Below are 18,701 nucleotides of genomic sequence, written 5' to 3'. Positions count from 1 at the left end.
ACCGCACCCAGCCCGTCATTTCTTATTTCAAAAAATACCCCCTAAAACCCAAAGAAATGGGGTCTTGGTATACTGTCCAGGCTGGGCTTTAACTCCTGGCCTTAAGCAATCTTTCTGCCTTGGCCTCCCAAGTAGCTGGGATTGATTACTGGCATGCACAACTGCATATGGCTCAAAAAAAAATGGGGCTGAGTGCAGTGGCTCACACCTGTAATCCCAGCACTTTGGGAGGTCAAGGCAGGCAGATCACCTGAGGTCAGGAGCTTGAGACCAGCCTGCCCAATGTGGTGAAAACCCGTCTCTATTAAAAATGCAAAAATTAGCTGGGCATGGTGGTGGGCGCCTGTAGTCCCAGCTACTCAGGAGGCTGAGGTAGCAGAATTGTTTGAACCCAGGAGAGAGAGGCTGCAGTGAGCTGAGATCGCACCACTGCACTCTCCAGCCTGGGAGACAGAGGGAGACTCTGTCTCAAAAAAAAAAAAAAAAAAAAAAAAAAAAAAAAAAAGTACAGAGAATGTGAACAGCTTGAGTTTAAAAAAAAAAAAAAAAGGTATGAGGGGAAGGCTGAGAACGTGGTTGCTGGGGGTTACCACTGGGTTCCTTCCTGGATGTCACATCCCTTCTGAAGAGAAACATTCCATCTTCGCCAGGGACAGGTTGCAAGAAAGGCGAGCACAGGACCGAGTTCTGGCTAAGGAGCCTCAGGGGTAAGTTTGCCAAGAGGCCTGTGAGTTCAAGTCCCCGTTCCTGCCCTTCCTTCTCCTGCTGGATAGCCCCGATGATGCCCACACTGTGGGTGGATAGGATTTTTGGAGCTGTTTCAGCCATCCATCATCCATGAGAGTCCCAAAATCCTCAGAGAAACAGAGCCTGAGGTGGGCTGCAGTGAGCCCCGGGAACTGCCTACCTACAAACTTCCCGTTAAGGCAGGGAAGGGCCCCCCTTTACCATCTAAGCCACCACCGGTATTGGTGGGGTCATCTGTCCTTTGCAGCTGAAGGGACCCTAGAGCGTTACTGGGGCTCCGCCGTCTTCCTCTCTGCTGGACACTGCTTCCTCCCCGCTCTCCACTACAGTGAGGCTTACAAAATGGGGGAGGCACTTGCTTCACAGTTTGAGGTATGTCCCAAGTCTGGCCTGGCTTCCTGGATTAGGACAGGTGCTGGATCCCAGATGCCGTGGCTCCAGCTTGCTGCTGGTGTGTGGAGGGTTGGCGTTGGGCTCGTCCCTTCCGGCTGACACAAAGGCCAGCCCTGGGCTGGTCAGAGCCCCATCCTGGCACGAGGGGGCTGAGCCTGTGCACAAGCACACCTCAGGCCTGAGATGCTGCTGATGACCTTCAGCCTTCACTGCTTCCACCCGACTCTGCCGTGAAAACACTTTGTCCTCTGAGTAAAAAGGTAATGCGGAAGCATCCACATGATGATGGTGACTGGGCTTTGGCAAGTCAGTGTGGAGAGTGGCAGCTGGAAATCTTCGCAGGCTTGGTTCGAGTGTGATCCGCAGGGGAAGCATCCGCCAGTGTCCATCAACAGGGTTTGAGACCCCCACACCCTGACAGGGATGCCACCCAGTACCCAAGAGCAAAGCAGCCCGGTCTGGGCTAACATTAAAGGAGAACTCGGTGACTTGAGAAGTCAGGCAAAACCTGCACTGCACAGGCCCATTATGCGAAAACCAATCATTGTCTCACTGGAAAGCCTCTTCCACACCCGGATGCCTTCCCAGAGGTTTTCTATCACATGCGTTTCATACATATTTAGAAATAAACAGAGTCGGCCTGGCGTGGTGGTTCACGCCTGTAATCCTACCACTTTGGGAGGCCGAGGCGGGCAGATCATGAGGTCAGGAGTTCAAGACCAGCCTGACGAATATGGCGAAACCCTGTCTCTACTAAAAATATAAAAATTAGCCGGGTGTGGTGGCAGGCGCCTGTAGTCCCAGCTACTCGGGAGGCTGAGGCAGAAGAATCACTTGAACCCTGGAGGTGGAGGCTGCAGTGAGCCAAGATCGCGCCACTGCACTCTCAGGCCTGGGTGGCGGAGCGAGACTCCATCTCAAATAATAATAATAATAATAATAATAATAATAATAATAATTAAAAAAAGGAACAATCAGTGTATATCAATACAACTAAAAGTCTAATTTCGTTTCATTTAAAGAGGCAGAAATAAAGAAATGACACTTTAAATAAAGGGTATGTGAACGGAAACACATTTATTACAAAAAAAAAAAAACCCCAAAACGAAAAACAAATTCACATTGTATTGAGCTACAATATGGCAGCAGATTAAAAAAAAATATTTTTACACAGTTTAAGGTAACTCCTAACAGAACATAGCCTTGTTGCCACGTGACAGGACACAGGATTCCAAGTACTCAGTAGCGGCGAGTGAAGCGGGCATCGCTGGGCCTGCTCCCCCGGCTCTGGCCTCCAAACCCGCCCTGCATGCCACCGTGTGGGATGGGGTGGCCCCGGGAGGCCCCGCCTGGGGCAAAGCTGCCGCGCCTAGGAACAAATTCACATTGGTTTGACTGCGAAGTCCTCCTGCTCCCCGGCCCATCCCAGCCTGCACGGCTTCCCTGGGTGTTGCCTGCAGGCAGGGCCCCTTCCTAATGCCCTCCCCTCCTGAGTGGCAGCAGCCTCCACAGTACCCCATGCCTGGCCTCACGTCACCCTTGGGGGGAGGGGCATTAGCTGGAAGGACTTGGTTGTTAAGCCTCCAGCAAGGTAGGCCAATATGCAAAGCAGGGGGAAGGGGCGCCGCCCCCAGCATGCCTTACCCTGACATTCCTCCTCGGTTCATCATGTGGCCAGGCCCGGAGTGACCGGACATGCTTCTCTCGCCACCTGGAAGACAGACGTGCTTTCACACAGGGAACCTGCGCACACGGCGTGGAACCCACGGCACATTTAGCCCACTCCACTCCCTTTGGTGAGGCCCCCAGGTACCCACAACTAGCGGGTCCCAGGAGGACACCTGGGCACAGGGACCATAGACGTCCAGCTTCCTCCCAGCAGAGAGAACTTGGGAACGCCCACTGTCCAACTGCTGGGCCAGACCACCAGAGAGCAGGCGGTGTCTGGAGTGCTCTTCATTCCTCATTCCAGCACTGAGAGCAGAGCACCTCCTGTGCTCCCCCAAGGAGAGAAGGCGCGGCCTCCATCTTTCCATCACTCCCCAGCACATCCTGGTCCCAGCCCAGAGCTGCTCCTCACCTTGCCACCTCTTGTGATCCCTGTCCATCATGCCCCCGTCGGCCGTGCCCTGCCATGACCGGTCATCCTCTCTTCGGCCATGGTCCCCCCAGTCACGTCTGCCCCTTGAAAGAGAGACATCTCTGATTTGGATTGCCCCCATCTCTGGCTCTTGTGCTAATAACTGTGGCGGCTTCTGGAGAGTGAATCCCTCTGTGTTTCCCACCCTGTGCCCACATCCCAGCGACTTGCGGGCCCCCTTGTGGGGGGGGGGGGTCAGGTACTGTGGGGTGTGGGACACAAACCTGGGGGGAGGAGGCAGCCCCCGGCCCTCGCTCATCCTCTTGTCAGAGCCATAGCCCCCCCAGCCATCGCGGGAGTCCCGGCCGTGGCGCTCTGGTCCTCCATGGCGTTCTGGGTAATGCTGGACATCACAGAGCCAGAAGGGAAAAAAAATCTTCAGTGTCAGCGCCCAGACCCCAAGGCTTTTCAGGCAACATGCTAACGATGACAACGACAGTCACTCGGGACAGAAGTGCTGGCAGGCTGTATCGGTTCACACAACACAGCTGCCTTCCTGAAATCTGCAGGCCAGAGGCCCTGTGCCCTAGGCTCATGGCCTGGTACAAAAAAGGTACTAGTACCAAGGCATCTCCAAGGCAGGTCCCCACAGCACCACCAGAGCTGGGAGGGCCACCAGGAGTCACCCACTAAAGATGATGCTTACGAGAGAGATTCCCTGGGTCCCACAGCTCAAATGGTTAGTGCCCAGAGCCAACAGTATTCTCTTACTGTCTTCTACTAAAGAAAGGTCAGGTTTATAAACTTTTAATGTGTGCATATTCTGGAAATAATTTTTACAAATTTCTTCCTTCCACAGTGAAGGAAGTATCAAATGGAGCCCTTCATCCGACCAATTGCTAGGCAAGCATCCTTCCTCACAGTCAAGTTTCTCGGAAGTTTCTGCTGGATGCCCAGTCCAGGGTCTTGCACCTTGCTCTGCTCAGGATATAAGACACAGGACACTGAGAGATAAACGGCTGGCCTTCCGCTTGGCTAGTCCCACCTTTCCCTCTTCTGTGTCATTGTTTTTGTAAGCCACGTGGCTAACACAGACCAGGAGTTCTTGACCCTGCTGTTTCAGGGAAGACCAAGAGAGGGCGAGTCACACTCTATGCCTACTTATTTGATGGCCAAGGTTAATATTTACACCCACAGCCTATTTCTGTGGCTGGAAGCACTTTCCAGCCTGAGTTTCACAAAAGCTAGTGAGGTAGCTTTGGCTCCACAGTCCTGTTCTTTCTCTTTCCACCAATACATATGTGGTCTCTGGGGTTTTTGCCCCATGACCACATTGTAGGTGAAAGGAAACTAGAAAGGAGTCCTGGTAAGGAAACCCCCTTGACACAGGCTGGTTGTTGTCCATGTCCAAGTTCACCTCCCCGTTCAACGGAGAGCTCTGCCAGGGTGAAGGGAGAGATGGCGGCATGCTCCACCACGTGCACGATGTCCCACGTTACCACTGCCTGCTTCCTGGCCTATCCTCCCAGCATGTGCTCTGATGCCTCCCCTCAACAAAGTAAGAAAAGGGACTCCTGAAATAAGCTCTCCTTAGTGTCTGAAAATTGAACCAACATTTTTCTGTCCAACCAACCCACGTAACTGTTCAATGAGGCCCATAAGTTCTGTGCTAGTTTTCTCTGTAGGGAGATGTCACCATTTCCCTTTGGGGTAACTCTGACGACTCATTTATGACTGTGTATGTGAGGAGAAGGGATCGAACCGCGTTCCACTGTTAGGAGAGCATATCTAACACCTGCATGAAAGCAGCTGGTGGCCAGGTGTGCTGGCTCACATCTGTAATCCTAGCACTTTGGGAGGCCGAGGTAGGAGGATCACTTGAGCTCAGGAGTTCAAAACTGGCCTGGGCAACATAGTGAGATCCCGTCTCTATTAAAAAAAAAAAAAAGTAGCTGGCAATGATAAACACGTTTGTACAGATGCGCCCACCGCATGTAAACCCCCCACCACCGCACCCTTTGTAGGAGGAATATTACCCTCATTTCACTCCTGGGGAGACAGGCTCAGCAGGAAGGGGTGACACCAAGGTGTGACTCCAGTTCTGATTCTGGAGCCTTTACATGGAACCATTGGTGTATGCTCCTCCACCAAAGAAAATCCACAAGACTAGTTCTACGTTTTGCTGCATATAATTTGCCTCCAGGAGCAGGGAAAAAGGAACCCCACGAGGCTGATGGAATTCCTGAGGATCCCGAGACAGAGCCGAGTACTTGGCTATGCTCAGCCACATTAAGGAACCAAGGGGGACAGAAGCGGGAAGCTTATGGTGGAGTCCAGAAAATGCTGACAGGAGGAGGAAGGGCTCATGAGTGGAGTCCTCAGAGAGGAGGCATCTTCCACACAGCAATGTGCTGCCCCCAAGTTTATAGGGCAAGCCACTAGAGGTCCAAGGCTCTCCTGGGAAGTCTCAGTCTCAATGTAAGATGGAAGGAGAAAATGGAGCTTATTGTTCTAATGTGCTAGCCCCCGAAGAGAATGAGCACAGACCACAGATCTAGTTGTTTTCCAAGGCTAAGCTGGGCCCTGGGGTGATGAAGGATGTCCTTACTTTCCAAAGAGGGCAGGCACTCGAGGACAGACACAGCAACCACAGCCTCCCCAGATGCACCTGTCTGAGTCAGCTGTGCGGCTCACTAGACACTTCCCAGCAGAGCCAGGTCACATCCCAAGGTTCCCTGGCACTGTTGCACCTGTGTGGTGAGTGTGGCACACAGAACCCCGGGGTCAAGGCTAAAAACAGCTTCAGAGTAACTGTTTGGACTGACAGCCAAGACTAACCCCAAATCATCCCAAATTTCCATTCCACAAACCTAGACTTTTCTAGAGCTTTACTTTTCTCTTTCCTCATTTTGCCTCTTGCTCAAAGAAAGGGCAGGAAGAAGGCACGCTGAAGGGAAAAGAACCCATTCTATGGGAAATTCTGTGGCTACCACTGTAGCTTCAGACTTACCTGTCCTTCTCGTTCTCCCATCATTGACCTTGAACCTTCTCTCCTGAAAAGGCAATTTAAATCAAACCGTAAGGGGAAGAAGAGGCTTGTTCACAAAGAGAGGACCATCAGGCCCCCAATGAAAAGCATAATTTCCCTAACTGAAAGCAGGAGACCTGCGGGTCTGACTCAGCATACATCTGATGAACGGAGTGGGTTCAGAGAGCCCAGGAGTCCTTGTTCTCAGTCAGAATGAGCCAGGAAAAAGAAAACCCGCACGCCCAGCAGGGGCCCAACTGACCTGTCCACTGAGTGGTCGGGGTAGCGGCCGCGGTCCCTGTGGTCAAAGTCGTGGAAGCGGTCCTGGCGGTTAAAGTCAGAATGGTAGCGCTCATCCAGGGCGGCCCGCTTGGCTTCCGGCCAATAGGCATCATCTCGCCTGTGAGGGGACAGGAGACAGAGATAGAGGGATCCCCCACCCCAAATGTATCTATCACCTTTGTGGGAGCTGGCCCCTAGCGCTTCACAGAACCAGGATGACTTTCACCAAGAGTGTTCTCTCCTATAGGAGGCAAGGTCTGATTTGACCCCAGTGACTGCACAGTTGTTTTGTTTTCTCCCATGCACCCACCTCCCCTGATGAAAAGCGGCCTCGGTTTTCCAAAGAGGGAGCCATTAGTTAAGCAGTCAGTCCTATGGGCTGCCTGCAGATGGCTTCTGGAGCCCTACACAGCCACCTCCGCTCAGGAAGACCACGTGAGCCTCCACCCCGAGGGGCTCTGTCAAGTGCACCTGCCATCTCTCTCGCCCCAAGGCTGACCTCCTGCCCTGCCAGCAGCACTGGCCATGTACTGCTGCAATACACAGATGACCATAATGAACTGTCATCAGAAGGATTTCGTACCAAAGCATAATAGATCCTAGAACAGTTTACAAGGCCCTTTATAGAAGTTGCATTGTGTATGACCTGGGCTCCTCTTCAACCCATGCAATAGAAAGAAACAACAAACAGCAATTTTTGCCAGGTTGCAGTGCAAGTGTAAAGCCTGACACAATCACTGCTGGAATTACACACCTGACTCCTCACAGCAGCCATGCTCAGCATTTTGTGTTCATACCTCCTCTTCAGTATGTTTGAGAAATTAAAATTAATCTTACTGCCGGGCGTAGTGGCTCATGCCTGTAATCCCAGCACTTTGGGAGGCCAAGGTGGGTGGATCACCTGAGGTCAGGAGTTTGACAGCCTGGCCAACATGGTGAAACCCGGTATCTACTAAAAATGCAAAAAATTAGCCGGGTGTGGTAGCACATGCCTATAATCCTAGCTACTTGGGAGGGTGAAGCAGGAGAATTGCTTGAACCCAGGAGGCAGAAGTTGCAGTGAGCTGAGATCATGCCATTGCACTCCAGCCTGGGCAACGAAAGCAAAACTCCGTCTCAAAAAAAAAAAATTTTTTTTAAAAATTCTTTCTTTTATTTCTAGAATAAGCAAAAACAAATTACAATGGATTTAAAAAGCCAGGACAAGGCCGGGGGCGGTGGCTTACGCCTGTAATCCCAGCACTTTGGGAGTCTGAGGTGGGTGGATCACCTGAGGTCAGGAGTTTGAGATCAGCCTGACCAACATGGCAAAACCCCATCTCTACTAAAAAAACAAAAATTAGCCGGGTGTGGTGGTGGGTGTCTGTAATCCCGAATACTAGGGAGGCTGAGGCAGGAGAATCGCTTGAACCCAGGAGGTGGAGGTTGCAGTGAGCAGCGATCGCGCCATTGCACTCCAGCCTGGGCAACAGAGCGAGACTCTATCTCAAAAAAAAAAAAAAAAAAAAAAAAGGAAAAGGCCTTAAAGGAGGTGCAATAGGGCACTTGTGACGCTCTCTACATGCCTGAGCTTCCCTCCTCAGGAGGTCTGTGCCACCCCTGAACCTGGTTAGTTAACCAGCACTACTTTATCCAGCCTCCTGTCTCTAATTTTTTTTTTTTTTGAGACGGAGTCTCACTCTATTGCCCAGGCTGGAGTGCAGTGGCACGATCTTGGCTCACTGCAACCTCTGCCTCCTGGGTACAAGCGATTTTCCCGCCTCAACCTCCCCAGTAGCTGGGATTACAGGCGCCTGTCACCACGACCAATTTTTTGTATTTTAGTAGAGACGGGGTTCTGCCATGTTGGCCAGGCTGGTCTTCAACTCCTGAGCTAAGGCAATCTGCCCACCTTGGCCTCCCAAAATGTTAGGATTACAGGCGTGAACTAGCGCACCCGGCCTATGCTTCCTTTGAATGAAAGATCTCAAGCTGGCCGGTCGCGGTGGCTCACACCTGTTATCCCAGCACTTTGGGAGGCCGAGGCAGGTGGATCACGAGGTCAGGAGATCGAGACCATCCTGGCTAACACGGTGAAACCCCGTCTCTACTGAAAATACAAAAAAATTAGCCGGGAGTGGTGGCGAACGCCTGTAGTCCCAGCTACTCGGGAGGCTGAGGCAGGAGAATGGTGTGAACCCGGAAGGCAGAGCTTGCAGTGAGCCAAGATCGGGTCACTGCACTCCAGCCTCTGCGACAAAGCAAGACTCCGTCTCAAAAAAAAAAAAAAAAAAAATCTCAAGCTAACTCGACTGTGAGGTCCCTAACACGATTCTGAACGCCACGTGCTAAGGGCAGCATGGATCTGCTTACCGGTCCAGGTCGTAGGGCCGCCGCACCGCGGGCCGCCGCTCCTGCTCGTAGCGCAGTTCCTGCTGGCGCCTCAGCTCCTCGCGCTCACGGTGGATGCGCTCCTGCTCGCGCCTGCGCTCGTGTTCCACGTGCATGCGTTCGCGCTCCAGCCGTTCCCGCTCCATGCGCTCCCGCTCCAGCCGCTGGCGCTGGAAGGCCAGCCTCTCTCGGGCAATCTCCAGCCGCTCACGCTCCTCGCGCTCCCACTGCGCCTGCATGCGTTGTTCGCGTTCACTGCGTTCACGCACCCTGCTGCACAACAGTAGAGCTGCAGAAGGGGACCTAGACACCCCCAGCCAGGTCCCAGGACTGACTTTAAGTAAGACTCTGGGTCGCACAGACTCCAGGGCTGTGCGTCCACTACGTGGTCTGCAGAACCGTACACTCCAGCGGGAAGAAGGCTTCTCGGGCCCACAGGAGGAGCCCAGGAAGATCTCAGGAGTGAGGCCCAGGCTGTGTGTGTGTGATCAGAACTGGGCCTCCTTTCTCCAACATTTCCTGGAGCTTGACAAGTGATTTCAGGAAACAGCCAGTCAAAAATAAGCAACAGGCCGGGCGCGGTGGCTCACACCTGTAATGCCAGCACTTTGGGAGGCTGAGGTGGGTGGATCATGAGGTCAAGAGATCGAGACCAGCCTGGCCAACATGGTGAAACTGTCTCTACTAAAAATACAAAAATTAGCTGGGCATGGTGGCACGCACGCACCTGTAGTCCCAGCTACTCCGGAGGCTGAGGCAGGAAAATCACTGGAGCCCGTGAGGCAGAGGTTGCAGTGAGCCACTGCACTCCAGCCCGGCAACAGAAAAAAAAAAAAAAAAAAAAAAAAAAAAGCCACAGAGTATATGCTTCATAGCGAGTGAGTGTGAATTGGAACCTTCACTCCCTAGACCACAGGATGAAATGAGTCTTTGTGAGGTGGGGCTAGCAGGCCCCCCAAGTGTAAGGACATTAGCAGCCGTATCTTTTGGATACAGATGACATTTTAGTGCATTTCTCCAGTCTTTGTATATAAAACAGAACAGACAGGAGCCAGACTGTCTTTTTTTTTTTTTTGGTAGAGATGGTTGCCCAGGCTGTTCTCGAACTCCTGAGCTCAAAACAATCTGCCCGCCTCCACCTCCCAAAGTGCTGGGATTATAGGCATGAACCACTGTGCCCAGGCTCAGATTTTCTTCTTTTGATCCTTTACCTACACAGTTATAGATATACAGCCTGGACAATATAGTGAGACCCCGTCTCCAGAAAAAATTATATTAGCCAGGCGTGGTAGCTACTTGGGAGGCAGAGGTGGGAGGATCAATCACTTGAAACCAGGAGGTAGAGGCTGCAGTGAACTATGATTGCACCACTTAACTCCAGCCTGGGTGAAAGAGTGAGACCCTGTCTCCAAAAAAAAAAAAAAAAAAAAAGGTGTGTGCAGGGAGCTACTTAAAAAAAAAAGCACCTCTGCAGTATACCAACTACTGACACAGCATTTTCATTGTATTAGAAGTTATCTAGAAGGGATTTAAAGTGTACAGGAGGATGTACATGGGTTATATGCAGAAATACCACACAGTTTTATATCAGAAACTTGATCCTCTGCAAATTTTGGTATCCACAAGGGTACTGAAGCCAGTCGTTTCTGGGACAACTGTGTGTTTCTGTCCCAGCAGAAATGTATAATCTTGCCTCATAATGTTCTGGACCCAAATGACTGCAACCTCCTTAGTTCACCCAACATGTCTTGGATCCGCCCACACCTGCCTCTGTGGATCTCAGCACCTTCCGGAGGAGCCCCTAGTATGAAAGGGCTGCGGTTTATGGGAACTTTTCAGTTGTGTCCAAATGCTCACAACCTGACGGGATACCCAAGCCCACACTTCCTTGTTCATAGGTTCCTCTATGCCAGATATGGAGAGGGGCCTAGGGTCTGGAACACTCTAGTGTTTAGCACGGCAGGCTCCTGTGGGGGCCCCCCAGGCTGCCCGCGTTCATTACTCCCCCAGCAGAAATGACACCTGCCAATGCCTGCATTCACAGGACTATGGGAGACTTTGTTTGTTTGTTTGTTTTTTCTTTTTAAAGGAATAGGCTGGGCGCAGTGGCTCACGCCTGTAATTCCAGCACTTTGGGAGGCCGATGCGGGTGGATCACGAGGTCAGGAGATCGAGACCAACCTGGCTAACACGGTGAAACCCCGTCTCTACTAAAAATACAAAAAATTAGCTGGGCATGATGGCAGGCGCCTGTAGTCCCAGTTACTAGGGAGGCTGAGGCAGGAGAATGGCATGAACCCAGGAGGCGGAGCTTGCAGTGAGCTGAGATCGTGCCACTGTACTCCAGCCTGGGAGACAGAGCAAGACTCCGTCTCGAAAACAAAAAAGGGAATAAAAGGGTGATTACTTTATAGGCAGAGCAGTGCCCTCTCCCCCTCCTTTTAAACTAATTGTCCTTATTTCTTATTTGAGACAGCGTTTTGCTCTTGTTGCCCAGGCTGGAGTGCAATCTTGGCTCACTGCAACCTCCACCTCCTGGGTTCAAACGATTCTCCCGCCTCAGCCTCCCAAGTATATGGGATTACAGACATGCACTACCACGCCCAGCTAATTTTTTTTTTTTTGAGACGGAGTCTCGCTCTGTCACCCAGGTTGGAGTGCAGTGGCGCAATCTCGGCTCACTGCAACCTCCACCTCCTGGGTTCAAGTGATTCTCCTGCCTCAGCCCAAGTAGCTGGGATTACAGGCACGCACCACCATACCCGGCTAATTTTTGTATTTTTAGTAGAGATGGGGTTTCACCACGTTGGCCAGGCTGGTCTTGAACTCCTGACCTTGTGATCCACCCACCTCGGCCTCCCAAAGTGCTGGGATTACAGGCGTGAGCCACCGCGCCCGGCCCCCCGACCCCCCCCCTTTTTTTTGAGATGGAGTCTTGCTCTGTCGCCCAGGCTGGAGTGCAGTGGCGCGATCTTGGCTCACCACAAGCTCTGCCTCCCGGGTTCACGCCATTCTCCTGCCTCAGCCTACCGAGTAGCTGGGACTACAGGCGCCCGACACCACGCCCAGTTCATTTTTTGTATTTTTAGTAGAGACAGGGTTTCACCGTGTTAGCCAGGATGGTCTCGATCTCCTGACCTCGTGATCCGCCCGCCTTGGTCAGCCTCCCAAAGTGCTGGGATTACAGGCTTGAGCCACTGCGCCTGGCCTACATGCCCAGCTAATTTTGTATTTTTAGTAGAGACTGCGTTTCACTATGTTGGTCAGGCTGGTCTCGAACTCCTGACCTCAGGTGATCCACCAGCCTCGGCCTCCCGAAGTGCTGAGATGTGAGACACTGCGCCCAGGGGGGTCCTTACTTTTAAAACTAAAGTTAACGAAGTATTTCATAGAAAAGATAAATTAGCTGTAATTCGCCAATAACGTTTGTGTTTACTTCTTGACTTATTTAAGAATGAGGCCCTGTCAGTCCTGGAGCAGTGGCTCATGCCTGTAATCCCTGCACTTTGGGAGGCCGAGGCAGGCAGATCACTTGAGGTCAGGAGTTTGAAGCCAGCCTGGCCAACATGGCCAAACCCCATCTCTACTAAAAATACAAAAATGAGCCGGGTGTGGTGGCTTGCGCCTGTAGTCCCAGCTACTTGGGAGGCTGAGGCAGGAGAACTGCTTGAATAGGGGAGATGGAGGCTGCGGTGAGCTGAGATCATGCCACTGCACTCCACCCTGGGCGACACAGACTCCATCTCAAAAAAAAAGGAAGCCCTCTCAGTGCCCTCGCTGGGTCTACCTCACTGTCTCTCTTCCTGCTTTCACATCTTCTGGAGCAAATTTGGTATTTTTTGTTGACGAGCACTACTGACGCTGGAAGGCATTCCATCTCCCTGCCTTTGTTACCTTCTACAATCTTTGGGAAGAGACTTATTTGAAAAGAGCTGTAAGTAGGCCGGGTGCAGTGGCTCACGTCTGTAATCCCGGCACTTTGGGAGGCCAAGGCAGGTGGATCACCTGAGGTCAGGAGTTTCAGACCAGCCTAGCCAACATGGTGAAACCCCGTCTCTACTAAAAATACAAAAATTAGCCAGGTGTGGTGGTGCATGCCTATAGTCCCAGCTACTCAGGAGGCTGAGGCTGGAGAATTGCTTGGAGGCGGAGGTTGCAGTGAGCCGAGGTCACGCCACTGCACTCTCCAGCCTGGGCGCGACACAGCAAGACTCTGTCTCCAAAAAGAAAAGAAAAGAAAAGAAAAGAAAAGAAAAGAAAAGAGCCGTAGGATGAAAGTTAAAACATAACAAGTCTATGAACTGAAAGCTGAAGGAGCAAAAAGGTTCACAGCTCTATCCCACCCCAGCGAACTCTGCAAACATCCTTCCAGAAGACAGTCATGACCACATTCTAGGAAAAACACCAAACCGTTCCTGGATCCCTACTCACCTATGGGACTCTGAGTCTCTCGACTTCCGAGGCTCCTTGACCTTATCAAAGGACACGACGGACCGCTTCTCTCTGCTGGCTGATTTGCGATCCTGGCTTTTGGAAGCCTAGTTCACCAAAGAACATTAAAAAGTTAAAGCAGAGGCCAGGCACGGAGGCTTATGCCTGTAATCCAAGCACTTTCAAAGTTCAGGGCAGGTGGATCACTTGAGATTGGGAATTTGAGACCAGCCTGGCCAACATGGTGAAACCTTGACTCTACTAAAAATATAAAAATTGCCGGGCGCAGTGGCTCACGCCTGTAATCCCAACACTTTGGGAGGCTGAGACGGACAGATCACGAGGTCAGGAGATTGAGACCATCTTGGCTAACACGGTGAAACCCCGTCTCTACTAAAAATACAAAAAAATTAGCCGGGCATAGTGGTGGGAGCTTGTAGTCCCAGCTACTTGGGAGGCTGAAGCAGGAGAATGGCGTGAACCCGGAAGGCAGAGCTTGCAGTGAGCCAAGATCGTGCCACTCGACTCCAGCCTGAGTGACTGACTGAGACTCCGTCTCAAAAAATAAATAAATAAAAATAAATAAATAAAAAATAAAAATTAGCTGGGCATGGTGGCGCATGCTTGTAATCTCAGTTACTTTGGAGGATGAGGTGGGAGGATCCCTTGAACCTGGGAGGCAGTAGTTGCAGTGAACCGAGGATGCGCCACTACACTCCAGTATGGGCGACAGAGCGATACTCTTGACTTAAGAAAAAAAAAAAAAAAAAAAAAAAAAAAAAAAATTGCTGGCGCAGTGGCTCACGCCTATAATCCTACCACTTTGGGAGGCCGGGGCGGGTGGATCACTTGAAGTCAGGAGTTTGAGACCAGCCTGACCAACATGGAGAAATCCTGTCTCTACTAGAAGTACAAAAATTAGCCGGGCATAGTGGCAGGTGCCTGTAATCCCAGCTACTCAAGAGGGTGAGGCAGGAGAATCACTTAAAAACCCCCGGGAGGTGGAGGTTGCAGTGAGCTGAGATTGTGCCACTGTATTCCAGCCTGGGCCACAGAGTCAGACTGTCTAAAAAATAATAATAACAAATAAAAAATAAATAATAAAATTAAAAAATGAAAAAAGTTAAAAGTAGGTGTGATAGGGGAACAGGAAGAATCAGGTATATATATCCATGCCTAACCATCAGATGTGGAGGTCCTACGTGATGAATAACTTTTAGTGAAAAACAGATGAGCTGTTTAATCCAAACAAGCCTTACATTTGGCTTATCATAATTGAAAGACACAGAATTTCATCAACATTTAATGCTAAAATATGATCTAACAGTACATTTAATAGAGAAAAAATGGAAATTAGTATTGCCCCCGAAAACTTCATGTAAGATCAAAACACCAATTTTTTATGTCTTTTGCTTCAAAAATAAATTTCTTAATTTTCCTTTTTCCTTCGTAATTAAACACACAATGAGTTCCCAAATGAAGCACTTCTGGTACACTTGACAAGTACCTTATTTGTGCCGATGACATTGTTAAGAGACCTTCTCATTTTATCCCTAGAACCCACACTTTCCTTTTTCCATTTTCCAAAGGTGTTTTATAGAACAAGGGTAAAAGGCTATGACATACTATAATACTGGCACACAGAGACTGAAAGCTCCTAAGCAATCCGCTCCATTCACCAAGTGAAATGGTTCCTCCTCCGTGCAGCTGAGGGTTGACCAGGCGGGTCCAAGGTCCCTCTCCTTCCTTAAGGAGGGGCTGCTGCCAAGATTGGTCCTTGGCTGGCAACTGGGAAGTTGGCTCTCAGAGTGTCCCCAGTTGACAGTTAACCAGTAAGGGTGGCTCGGTGTGCACAGACCATGCAAATAATAGGTGTGTTTTTTTTTTTTTTTTTTTTGAGATGGGGTCTCACTCTCTCTCCCAGGCTAGAGTGCAGTGCAATGAACGTGGCTCACTACAGTCTTGACCTCCCAGGTTTAAGTGGCATTCTCCCACCTCAGCCTTCTGAGTAGCTGGGACCACAGATGCATACCACCGAGCCTGCCTAATTTTTAAATTTCTTGTGAAGATGGGGTCTTACTATGTTGCCCAAGGTGGTATCCATCTCCTGGGCTCAAGTAGCCTCCCAGCTCAGCATACCAAACTGCTGGGATTACAGGCATGAGCCACCATGCCCAGCTCACACTGCAGCCCAGCAAGAGTACAGGAAGGGGTCAAGGTGGAGAGCAGGCTAGAGGGAGGCTGGCGAGACGGGCCAGGTCACCATGGCATGCTCCACACTGCTGGGTGTAGGAATGCATCACGGGGAGGTGCTGACACTTTCAGGGTAGACAGGGAACGTGGACTGCCACACACCGACTCAGGGAAAAGCCAACAGTCCCATATGTAAATTTTAAAGTTAGCTTTAGAAAATAAGTTAACAGTTATCAGAGCAAAAGTAAGGATAAAGGAAAGCTTTCTGCATTTCTTAAAATAATTTGAGGCCGGGCGCAGTGGCTCATGCCTGTAATCCCAGCACTTTTGGGAGGCCAAGGCGGGCGGATCACCTGAGGTGAGGAGTTCGAGGCCAGCCTGGCCAACATGGTGAAACCTTGTTTCTACTAAAAAGATAATGGTGTGCGCCTGTAATCCCAGCTACTCGGGAGGCTGAGGCAGGAGAATCGCTTGAGCCTGGGAGGCGGAGGTTGGAGTGAGCCAAGATCGCACCACTGCACTCTAGTCTGGGCAACAGAGTGAGAACCTGTCTCAAAAAAAATAGTTTGAGATTTCTACATTTTCGAAACGGCCGACAAAAGCTTTTTTCAAATGAAGCTTAGTAATTCCCTAAGACACACACAGAAATACAAACTGAAAAGAAGAGCAAAATACCCTAGTTAGAAAATTAATACTCACTCTCTCTTTGGATCCGGATGTTTTTACACTAATCACAGGCACCCCTTTGGATTTATCCATTACTACAGTCCGTTCGGTCCCTCGACTTCCTACAGAAAAGACGGGGAAAGTGTAAGTGGAAAACCATGAATACCCAGATGAGAAAAACCCTCTGCAACATGAATCCAGTTTCCGTTGCCAGCTAATCACAGCAAACTAACAAACTCCACCAGGCACAGAAACAAAACAGAATCTCCTGGGCTCATCAGCTGCCCACCTGACTTTGTGGCTCGAGATCGCTCTGAGGGGCCAGGTTTCTGATCATCTTGGTCCTTACTCTTTTCTCCACTTCCGTCGTCACCCTTCTTAGCATCATCTTTTCTGTCACATTTATCATCCCTCTTAAGGTTTGTAGATCTATAAAAAACAGACATGTTGGCTGGGCGTGGTGGCTCATGCCTGTATTCCCAGCACTTTGGGGGGATGAGGTGGGCGGATCACATGAGACCAGGAGTTCGAGACCAGCCTGGCCAACATGGTGAAACCCCATCTCTACTAAAACCACAAATGGGCATGGCTATAATCCAAGCAAATCGGGAGGCTGAGGCACAAGAATTGGTTGAGTCAGGGAGGTGGAGGTTCAATGAAAAGAGATCTTGCCACTGCACACCAGCCTGGGCAACAGAGTGAGATTCTGTTTAAAACACCCTGCCCAGGCCAGGCACGGTGGCTCACGCCTGTAATCCGAGCACTTTGGGAGGCCGAGGCGGGCGGATCACAAGGTCAGGAGTTCAAGACCAGCCTGGCCAATATGGTGAAACCCCATCTCTACTGAAAATACAAAAATTAGCCGGGTGTGGTGGTGCACACCTTAGTCCCAGATACTCAGGAGGCTGAGGCAGGAGAATTGCTTGAACCCAGGAGGTGGAGTTGCGGTGAGCCGAGATCACACCACTGCACTCCAGTCTGGGCGACAGAGCGCGACTCCATCTCAAAAACAAAACAACAACAACAAAAAACACCCTGCCCCTTTAATTTAGCCAGGAAGGAGGGGTACCTCTCACTGTTGCTCGACTTCTCCTTTTTCCCGTCACTGTCTCTTTTGTCAGAGGTTTTCTTTCCCACAGGTTCATTTTTGGCCTGAAAAAGAGAATCAAGTATTACCCTCATTTCCTAATGTGGGCTATATCCTGGGAAGAAAACGGCCACTCACTTTCTCCACGGAGATCATCTTTCCGTGGAGCTCCGTCTTGTGCAGGTGGTTAATGCATTTTGTGGCCTCTTCTGCTGTGGACATCGTGACAAAACCGTAACAGCGAGCTCCAGGACTCCGGGCATTTGTCACAACCTTGGCGCCCACCACCTCAAAGGAAAACAGGCAAATATGACTCAGACATGAAGCCCACTGAGTGGGGCATGGGCATATGAACACCCCACAGGGAAGTCTGCTCATCAGGGGTCCGACAAGTGTTAGACTGGGGAGGACAATGCTACTAATGCTTCTGTTTCGCTGTTGTTCCTCCAAGGACCTCTGGCCAGTTCTAATCGCTCATCTAGTTCCTCAAGGGGGCCAGGAGGGCAATGTAGGGGAACAGACGAAAGGGAAATCAAACAGGGTTCTGCCAGTGTTCCTTTAATATGGTCTAAAACTTGTGAAGAAATGATTCCAAATATACAGTCATGCTACGTAGGTGGTAAATTATGAAGTGATGTAATGTGGGCAAAAAAAGAAAAAAGAAAAAAAAAAGACTTCGGCACAGACTGATGCAAGGAAAGGTCTGTGAGCCGCGCTCTGGAACTCAGATCTGCCCTATCATTGACTGTAACAAAACGCAGTGATGTGTTTCAGTTACTGTAGACACATCCTTTCCAGTCTACCTGGTTTTCTCGACTCCAGCAGGATGCAGTTAGGGTCGCCCTTTGACGGCAGAAGACACCATGGCTCAGGAAAAGCCCTGCAGCAGCCAGTGGCTGAGGCTGGTAATCATGCTCATCATGCCACATGGAATCCTAGTCCCAGAGGACATTCTCAGAGAGGCCCGGTCCTCTAATTAACCCAGATCAGGCCTGCTGCGCTCAAGACACTACAGTCTCCAGGGCAACACTTCCCCACTGAGCACACCCACCCGCTGGGGGACGCCATGGAGTCAGGAAAGGGGGTCTAGTACGGGAGACTTGGCGCAGGTGTTGCCAGTCACACACCTTGTATCACTGAGGCTCAAGAAGCCCTTAGTTATGTCCGTAATAATGACATAATTAGTTTTATCCTTTTTTTTTTTTTCTTTAAGATGGAGTCTTGCTCTGTCCCAGGCTGGAGTGCAGTGGCACGGTCTCGGGTCACTGCAACCTCCACCTCCTGGGTTCAAGTTGTTATCCTGCCTTAGCGTCCCAAGTACCTGGGATTACAGGCATGCGCCACCACGCCCGGCTAATTTTTGTACTTTTAGCAGAGACAGGCTTCACCATACTGGCCAAGCTGGTCTCAAACTCCTGACCTCA

At 50.6% G+C, this 18,701-nt stretch overlaps 1 protein-coding gene across 5 annotated transcripts in view; it reads right to left on the bottom strand.

Moving 5' to 3' along the window:
- Positions 1–2,191: 2,191 nt before the first annotated feature.
- The window catches only part of SAFB (scaffold attachment factor B), a 45,531-nt gene continuing 29,021 nt past the window's right edge, over positions 2,192–18,701 (bottom strand). The window contains exons 10-21 of one of the 5 annotated variants that reach the window (XM_016934768.4): positions 17,416–17,565; positions 17,260–17,342; positions 16,480–16,619; positions 16,224–16,312; positions 13,332–13,438; positions 8,883–9,170; positions 6,511–6,648; positions 6,231–6,273; positions 3,505–3,623; positions 3,221–3,318; positions 2,785–2,851; positions 2,192–2,509 (exon numbers count right to left, since the gene is read on the bottom strand). In XM_016934768.4, the coding sequence (XP_016790257.3) occupies positions 2,380–2,509; positions 2,785–2,851; positions 3,221–3,318; positions 3,505–3,623; positions 6,231–6,273; positions 6,511–6,648; positions 8,883–9,170; positions 13,332–13,438; positions 16,224–16,312; positions 16,480–16,619; positions 17,260–17,342; positions 17,416–17,565 (1,452 nt within the window). In that variant the 3' untranslated portion in view covers positions 2,192–2,379. Of the gene's footprint in view, positions 2,510–2,784; positions 2,852–3,220; positions 3,325–3,504; positions 3,624–4,102; positions 4,335–6,230; positions 6,274–6,510; positions 6,649–8,882; positions 9,174–13,331; positions 13,439–16,223; positions 16,313–16,479; positions 16,620–17,259; positions 17,343–17,415; positions 17,566–18,701 lie in introns of those variants that run through there. The other 4 variants (XM_016934765.4, XM_016934767.4, XM_016934766.4 and 1 more) reach the window with 4 other exon arrangements.

Source organism: Pan troglodytes, chromosome 20, assembly GCF_028858775.2.
Source record: "Pan troglodytes isolate AG18354 chromosome 20, NHGRI_mPanTro3-v2.0_pri, whole genome shotgun sequence".
NCBI classification, from domain to species: Eukaryota; Metazoa; Chordata; class Mammalia; order Primates; family Hominidae; genus Pan; species Pan troglodytes.
Note: the sequence above shows the minus strand (reverse complement) of the source record. Positions and strands in the feature narration are given on the sequence as shown.